Below are 9,178 nucleotides of genomic sequence, written 5' to 3'. Positions count from 1 at the left end.
CTTTAAATGTTAATGACTATTTTGAGGGTAGTTTTAAGTTCTCAAATTAAAGTTAGGACATTTAACTTCTACAAGACATCCAATCAATATCAAATGGAATTGGACTTCATTGATCCCAATGGGGAAATGCATTCATCACAAACGTAGTCTATTCCAACCGTGTAGCACTATAGACAACAACAAAAAGCGTTGGGTTGGTTTTTTTTAGCCATTCATTGTGTATTGAGTAGCTGTAGCACAAAAGGCAAACGTTAATGGGAGTGGAAGAGACTAACTAAACCATATGCTGCCAAACATAATGTAGGATGAGAATTCACGTTTACAATACAATGTATAAAACACACAAAAAAACAGTAGGTTTGATCTTATAAAATAATCTCTGGACAATGATTAGAAAGTGGCGCATTCAGTGACATTGTGCTCATTAATTTCGGGTGCTTGCCACAACCGTGCATGGTGGTAGGAAGGGCTGGAAGCTCTCCACGTCGCAGAGAGGCAATTTGGGGAATGTGGACTTCCCCCTCTGTAGAGAGAGAGAGAGAGAGAGAGAGAGAGAGAGAGAGAGAGAGAGAGAGAGAGAGAGAGAGAGAGACAGAGAGAGAGAGAGAGAGAGAGGGAGAGAGAGAGAGAGAGAGAGAGAGAGAGAGAGAGAGACAGAGAGAGAGAGAGAGAGAGACAGGAGAGAGAGAGAGAGAGAGAGAGAGAGAGAGAGAGAGAGAGAGAGAGAGAGAGAGAGAGAGAGAGAGAGAGACAGAGAGAGAGAGAGAGAGAGACAGAGAGAGAGACAGAGAGAGAGAGAGAGAGAGAGAGAGAGAGAGAGAGAGAGAGAGAGAGAGAGAGAGAGAGAGAGAGACAGAGAGAGAGACAGTGCCGGTACGTTTCATTCTGCAGCACGCGAGCTCCCTGCGCGCCTCTGTAACGAAGCGCAGCACAAGGGAAAAAAATAACCTAAACGAGTCTGTTTATAACCTAACCTCTATAACCTTCGATAAACCGGTTTGCAAACAGTGGTAACGAATTGTATGACTATGGAAGTGTTCCATTACTGAGGTAATCGTTTCAAATAAGACAGTATTTTGACCTGTGTGTTCATTTGACAAGTGACTGTACCGACCGTGCCTCCCGGTTGTCGGCTCTGTCCCAGGTGCTGAAAGCGCTGGCGGTGCGTTTCCGTAGCAACCAACGACCAAGTTTCGGCTGCACCGCCAACACCGATTTCTTACGAGAACAGGAAACGCCGAGTGGTGAAGGAAAGGAGCCCAGTGCGGTGAATGTTAAGCAACTCTCCGCCACAGACCGAGGTGTGGATCCCGTTAACGCGAATAAATGGGATATTCGGTTGCCCGGGCAGGATGTAAAACATCTTTTGAAGGATGCGAAAACAAAGCTTCTCTGCGGCGACACTGCTCGTTCTGGGTTGGCTCACGGTATCCGCTACCGCTGCTGGTAAGTGTACATGGACGTGCGTTGATGGTCATATGATTAATAGTAGCGTAGAGAATAGGCCCTCAATCAATCAATCGATAATAAACCAAATCAATGACTTGACAGTTCAATGACCGTACACGCACATTGTTACATTGCACATTCATATACCAGGAAGTCAGTTGGTTATATTTGACAGTAGGTAGAATCGTGTGTGAACGGGCTGTGATGACAGGATGAGATAGCCCTACCTACCGTTCATTATATTAGGCTATCTGTTCCATTACACGACCACGATGCAGGAGCAACAGTCCCGATTTCTATTTCTGTACATCTGAATACGTTATGCTTATAGCCTACAACTTTCACATTATCAAGCTGGGGATGAGTTTTTGGTCGGCTGCTTTTATAGGTCAATTCAATATCATTAGGAGCACAGAGGTGTATGCTGGATTGTCCGTGAACGACATTTATGTACCATGAATCCAATTACACAATCCATGAACGATATTTATGGAACCAATCAGTCAGGTAAAATAAGATTTAGACAGTTTGGACATCGAGGTTTCGAAGTATATGACTCTCTGTGTGTGTGTGTGTGTGTGTGTGTGTGTGTGTGTGTGTGTGTGTGTGTGTGTGTGTGTGTGTGTGTGTGTGTGTGTGTGTGTGTGTGTGTGTGTGTGTGTGTGTGTGTGTGTGTGTGTGTGTGTGTTCTTGGAGTGTTCCTTAGCGAACAGTATTGTTGACAGTACAGTATTGTTGACAGTACAGTATTGTTGACCGTACAGTATTGTTGACAGTACAGTATTGTTGACAGTACAGTATTTTTGACAGTACAGTATTGTTGACAGTACAGTATTGTTGACCATACAGTATTGTTGACAGTACAGTATTTTTGACAGTACAGTATTGTTGACAGTACAGTATTGTTGACAGTACAGTATTGTTGACAGTACAGTATTTTTGACAGTACAGTATTGTTGACAGTACAGTATTGTTGACCATACAGTATTGTTGACAGTACAGTATTTTTGACAGTACAGTATTGTTGACAGTACAGTATTGTTGACCGTAAAGTAATCTCGTGTTTATTCTAACCTCTTAGTTCTGCTCTTTCAGCAAGAGACCGATAAATGAGCTGGTTTGGGAAACAAACCCAGACACACACACTGGTTGAATCAATGTTGTTTCCATGTCATTTTAATGAAATGACGTTGCACCAACATGGAATAGACGTTGAATTGACGTCTGTGCCCAGTGGGATAGTCATTCACACAGGACACTAATGCCCGAAAATTGCAACAATGGTGGGTGGATCTCACTGTCCCAAAGTGGCTTCCTTTCCTCCTTTCCCAGTCCCTTGTCTCCTTTCTTTCATTTGCACTGGCAAGAGGTATGACTCTTTAGAGTATTGAGAGACACCCACAGGGTCAATAGTCAATTGCCAAGGCTACATCCAAGTACTCTTAAAATGCTCCCTTTCCTCATCAGCACGTACATAAGTGAAACAACAGGATTGATTTGTATTGCTGACAGTCATGCAGATCGGTGGGAATAAAGGAAAGGAAGAGGAGACTAGGAAAGGAAGAGGAGACTAGGAAAGGAAGAGGAGACTAGGAAAGGAAGAGGAAACAAGGAAAGGAAGTGGAGACAAGGAAAGGAAGAGGAGACTAGGAAAGGAAGAGGAGACAAGGAAAGGAAGAGGAGACTAGGAAAGGAAGAGGAGACTAGGAAAGGAAGAGGAGACAAGGAAAGGAAGAGGAGACTAGGAAAGGAAGAGGAGACAAGGAAAGGAAGAGGAGACTAGGAAAGGAAGAGGAGACTAGGAAAGGAAGAGGAGACAAGGAAAGGAAGAGGAGACTAGGAAAGGAAGAGGAGACTAGGAAAGGAAGAGGAGACAAGGAAAGGAAGAGGAGACTAGGAAAGGAAGAGGAGACTAGGAAAGGAAGAGGAGACAAGGAAAGGAAGAGGAGACTAGGAAAGGAAGAGGAGACAAGGAAAGGAAGAGGAGACAAGGAAAGGAAGAGGAGACAAGGAAAGGAAGAGGAGACAAGGAAAGGAAGAGGAGACTAGGAAAGGAAGAGGAGACTAGGAAAGGAAGAGGAGACAAGGAAAGGAAGAGGAGACAAGGAAAGGAAGAGGAGACAAGGAAAGGAAGAGGAGACAAGGAAAGGAAGAGGAGACAAGGAAAGGAAGAGGAGACAAGGAAAGGAAGAGGAGACTAGGAAAGGAAGAGGAGACTAGGAAAGGAAGAGGAGACAAGGAAAGGAAGAGGAGACAAGGAAAGGAAGAGGAGACAAGGAAAGGAAGAGGAGACAAGGAAAGGAAGAGGAGACAAGGAAAGGAAGAGGAGACAAGGAAAGGAAGAGGAGACAAGGAAAGGAAGAGGAGACAAGGAAAGGAAGAGGAGACAAGGAAAGAGACGGTTCCATACTGTGTGTGTGTGTGTGTGTGTGTGTGTGTGTGTGTGTGTGTGTGTGTGTGTGTGTGTGTGTGTGTGTGTGTGTGTGTGTGTGTGCGTGCGTGCGTGCGTGCGTGCGTGTGTGTGTGAGCACTGCGTGTGACTGTGTGCGTGCCTCCTACATCAAGCTAAGACAAACCAACGGCAGAAAGTGCCCAGACAGCAGATATAAAAGCTGCAGACCAGCGATGCTTTAACTTGGTGCTTGTTGTTCTCTAGCCATGGTTACCATCTCTGATCAGCTATTACACGCCTGTCATTTGCCAAAGAGACTGGTCTTTCTTCAAATATGAACATTAAATGAACTCGATAACATTCGATAACCCTTGCAGCTACAGTTTCAACCAATCACAATGTTTATGCAAATTAGACCGATAGGAAAACATTCTAGTTTAATTCAGACATTTCCTTTGAAATGTTCTAACATTGGGCATTCTGGCATAAACATAAACATTGGGCAAAGGGAGAACTATATTGCTACTTCTGGGACACGCATTGGGCAAGGCTACTGGTTCGCAGGTTAGCGCTTTTCATTGTGAATCTTGTTCGGGAGGCAGCTCTGCAGAGTCGTCACTAGCTGGCACAGACCCAAAGTCATCAAATCTGATTTATTTTAAACCTTTACCACACTGCTAACCTTAAACCAGTTTTCATGAATATATAGCCAATTTTGACTTTGCAGCAGGCCTATCCAAGGAGGAAGTGCTCAGTTCTGCCTCAAGGACAATAAATGTCAACTTGCTACTGGTTCAAGAGCTATTAGGGCAATACAGAGAGGATGCCAGCGGAGATGCATGATTTGCTTCAGGAGAGAGAGAAGTCAAGATAGAGATGTGTAAGTTAGATGTTAATTCATAGACTGGGCTATTCATATTAATATGCAAGCATTTAATTAAGGCTGTTGACGTAGGCAAAGCAGGTAATCCCAAAATGGCAAGTTCACGTTCTCATCCATAAATGCATATCAATAGCTCTTACACAAAGTGTGCCATAATAATATCTTCTGAATCGGGAGGATGGACAATTATCCATATTTTTATTTTCTTATTATTAATTGTTTAAGCTTACAATCTTCAATAGCTCTTAGACAAAGTGTGCCATAATAATATCTTCTGAATCGGGAGGATGGACAATTATCCATATTTTTATTTTCTTATTATTAATTGTTTAAGCTTACAATCTTCAATAGCTCTTAGACAAAGTGTGCCATAATAATATCTTCTGAATCGGGAGGATGGACAATTATCCATATTTTTATTTTCTTATTATTAATTGTTTAAGCTTACAATCTTCAATAGCTCTTAGACAAAGTGTGCCATGACCACAAAAACAATACATTCTGTATCAGGGGAGGATAGACAAAAATCCACAGCTTTAAAAAAATAAATTTAAAAAAGTCAACTTTGTTTAAACTTACAATCTTCAATAGCTCTTTCTTTTAAAGTGTAGGTTGGCCTCCCGAGTGGTACAGAGGTCTGCTTCGCAGTGCTTGAAGCATCACTACAGATCCGGGTTCAATCCCGGGCTGTGTTGCAGCCAGCCGCGACCGGGAGACCCATGAGACGGCGCACAATTGGCCCAGCATCGTCCGGATAACGGGAGGGTTTGGCCGACCGGGTTATCCTTGTCCCATTGTGCTTCCTGTGGCGGTCACGCCGCTAACAGTGTTTCATCCAACACATTGGTGTGGCTGGCTTCCGGGTTAAGCGAGCAGTATGGCTTGAACCCATTCATTTTACCTTTATTTAACTAGCCAAGTCAGTTAAGAACAAATTCTTATTTTCAATGACGGCCTAGGAACAGTGGGTTAACTGCCTGTTCAGGGGCAGAGCGACAGATTTGTACCTTGTTAGCTCGGAGGTTTGAACTTGCAACCTTCCGGTTACTAGTCCAACGCTCTAACCACTAGGCTACCCTGCCGCCCGTCATTCTGGCATTAATGCAGAAGATATTGGCATACTTTGTCAAATGCCGGCACTAGCCGAACTAGGCTAGGCAAGCCAAACGAGTGTGCTTGCATATTCCCTTTAAAGACCTTCACTTGAAAAATTATAATAAAGTGGCAATAGTACTGTTTGTCCATCTTGAGACGCCATACCCAGTATACAGTCGTGGCCAAACGTTTTGAGAATGACGCAAATATTAATTTTCACAAAGTCTGCTGCCTCAGTTTCTATGATGGCGATTTGCATATACTCCAGAATGTTACGAAGAGAGATCAGATGAATTACAAATAATTGCAAAGTCCCTCTTTGCCATGCAAATGAACTGAATCCCCCAAAAACATTTCCACTGCATTTCAGCCCTGCCACAAAAGGACCAGCTGACATCATGTCAGTTATTCTCTCTTTAACACAGGTGTGAGTGCATCTGCATGCACAATGAGGCAAAGACTTTTGGAGGATGGCCTGGTGTCAAGAAGGGCAGCAAAGAAGCCACTTCTCACCTGGAAAAACATCAGGGACAGACTGACATTCTGCAAAAGGGATTGGACTGCTGAGGACTGGGGTAAAGTCATTTTATCTGATGAATCCCCTTTCCAATTGTTTGGAGCATCCGGAAAAAGCTTGTCCGGAGAAGACAAGGTGAGCGCTACCATCAGTCCTGTGTCATGCCAACAGTAAAGCATCCTGAGACCATTCATGTGTGGGGTTGCTTCTCAGCCAAGGGAGTGGGCTCACTCACCATTTTGCCTAATGACACAGCCATGAATAAAGAATGGTACCAACACATCCTCCGAGAGCAACTTCTCCCAACCATCCAGGAACAGTTTGGTGATGAACAATGCCTTTTCCAGCATGATGGAGCACCTTGCCATAAGGCAAAAGTGATAACTAAGTGGCTCTGGGAACAAAACATTGTTATTTTGGGTCCATGGCCAGGAAACTCCCCAGACTTTAATCCCATTGAGAACTTGTGGTCAATCCTCAAGAGGCGGGTGGACAAACAAAAACCCACAAATTCCGACAAACTCCAAGCATTGATTATGCGAGAATGGGCTGCCATCAGTCAGGATGTGGCCTAGAAGGTAATTGACAGCATGCCAGGGCGGATTGCAGAGGTCTTGAAAAAGAAGGGTGAACTCTGCAAATATTGACTCTGCATCAACTTCATGAAATTGTCAATAAAAGCCTTTGACACTTATGAAATGCTTGTAATTATACTTCAGTATTCCATAGTAACATCTGACAAAAATATCTAAAGACACTGAAGCAGCAAACTTTGTGAAAATTTTTATTTGTATCATTCTCAAAACTTTTGGCCACGACGGCACACTTCCTCAAAATAGTCAGAATTAATACCATGACAGGTTGCTATGACCTTTAACATTACCTCTTCTCACACTGAAAGGTTGCTATGACAGGTTGCTATGACCTTTAACATTACCTCTTCTCACACTGAAAGGTTGCTATGACAGGTTGCTATGACCTTTAACATGACCTCTTCTCCCACTGAAAGTTTGCTATGACAGGTTGCTATGACCTTTAACATGACCTCTTCTCCCACTGAAAGGTTGCTATGACAGGTTGCTATGACAGGTTGCTATGACAGGTTGCTATGACCTTTAACATTACCTCTTCTCCCACTGACAGGTTACTATGACAGGTTGCTATGACAGGTTGCTATGACAGGTTGCTATGACCTTTAACATTACCTCTTCTCCCACTGAAAGGTTACTATGACAGGTTGCTATGACAGGTTGCTATGACCTTTAACATGACCTCTTCTCCCACTGAGAAAGAGCAGGTGACAGGTTGCTATGACAGGTTGCTATGACCTTTAACGTTTCCTCTTCTCCAACTGAGAAAGAGCAGGTGACAGGTTGCTATGACAGGTTGCTATGACCTTTAACATTACCTCTTCTCCCACTGAAATGTTGCTATGACAGGTTGCTATGACAGGTTGCTATGACAGGTTGCTATGACCTTTAACATTACCTCTTCTCCCACTGAAAGGTTACTATGACAGGTTGCTATGACAGGTTGCTATGACGTTTAACGTTACCTCTTCTCCCACTGAGAAAGAGCAGGTGACAGGTTGCTATGACAGGTTGCTATGAGCAGAAAGGTGTGTGATGTCAAACCAGGAGTAAAGACACATTAGGACCCTTCTCACCTTCTGTCCTGTTGGTTCTGTCCGTGTGTCACACACTTTCACACCTCTCCTGTGGTGTCCGTCTGTCTGTCTGTTTTTCTACCTAGACACTTTCTCACCTCTCCTGTGATGTGTGTGCGCATGTATTTGCATGTTTGTCTCTGTGCGCCCGTGTGTGTGTGTGTGTGTGTGTGTGTGTGTGTGTGTGTGTGTGTGTGTGTGTGTGTGTGTGTGTGTGTGTGTGTGTGTGTGTGTGTGTGTGTGTGTGTGTGTGTGTGTGTGTGTGTGTGTGTGTGTGTGTGTGTCTGGTGTGTATAGACTCAACTCTGTCGGCTCCTGTCAATGTGACGATCAGGGAGCTGGAGGCGAACACAGCCATAGTCACATGGGAGATACTGGAGGGAGATCCCGTCATCGGATTCGCCGTCACACAACAGGTAGGGGAGTGTGTGTGTGTGTGTGTGTGTGTGTGTGTGTGTGTGTGTGTGTGTGTGTGTGTGTGTGTGTGTGTGTGTGTGTGTGTGTGTGTGTGTGTGTGTGTGTGTGTGTGTGTGTGTGTGTGTGTGTGTGTGTGTGTGTGTGTCTCTGTCTGACTGTGAGTGCACGTCTGCGAGTTTGTGTTTGTGTATTGGATTAAGTCGGGAGTTGGTGAGTTGAACTACAATTGTGTGAAGAGTGACCTTGTCTGATTCTGAGAGATAGAAAACTCATGTTTGCTACCAGAGCTGATGCCTCAGCTTTGTCTCAGTGGGCCAGGACAGTGGACCAATACAGTGGGCCAGGACAGTGGGTCAGGACAGTGGGCTAAGACAGTGGACCAATACAGTGGGCTAAGACAGAGGGCCAGGACAGTGGGCTAAGACAGTGGACCAATACAGTGGGCTAAGACAGTGGACCAATACAGTGGGCTAGGACAGTGGGCTAGGACAGTGGGTTAGGACAGTGGACTAGGACAGTGGGCCAATACAGTGGGCTAGGACAGTGGGCCAATACACCTCTCCTGTGATGTGTGTGCGCATGTATTTGTGGGGTTAGGACAGTGGACTAGGACAGTGGGCTAGGACAGTGGGCTAGGACAGTGGGCCAATACAGTGGGCTAGGACAGTGGGCCAGGACAGTGGGCTAGGACAGTGGGCCAGGACAGTGGGCCAATACAGTGGGCTAGGACAGTGGGCTAGGACAGTGGACTAGGACAGT

General features: G+C 44.7%; 1 protein-coding gene across 1 annotated transcript in view; it reads left to right on the top strand.

Annotated features, from left to right (window-relative positions):
• Positions 1–936: 936 nt before the first annotated feature.
• The window catches only part of fndc5b (fibronectin type III domain containing 5b), a 22,354-nt gene continuing 14,112 nt past the window's right edge, over positions 937–9,178 (top strand). The window contains exons 1-2 of the mRNA XM_046327428.1: positions 937–1,446; positions 8,300–8,418. Coding sequence (XP_046183384.1) covers positions 1,374–1,446; positions 8,300–8,418 — 192 coding nt within the window. The 5' untranslated portion in view covers positions 937–1,373. The remainder of the gene's footprint in view (positions 1,447–8,299; positions 8,419–9,178) is intronic.

This window comes from Oncorhynchus gorbuscha, linkage group LG24 (genome assembly GCF_021184085.1).
Source record: "Oncorhynchus gorbuscha isolate QuinsamMale2020 ecotype Even-year linkage group LG24, OgorEven_v1.0, whole genome shotgun sequence".
Lineage (NCBI taxonomy): Eukaryota > Metazoa > Chordata > Actinopteri > Salmoniformes > Salmonidae > Oncorhynchus > Oncorhynchus gorbuscha.
This window is presented reverse-complemented; position numbering and strand designations above follow the sequence as displayed.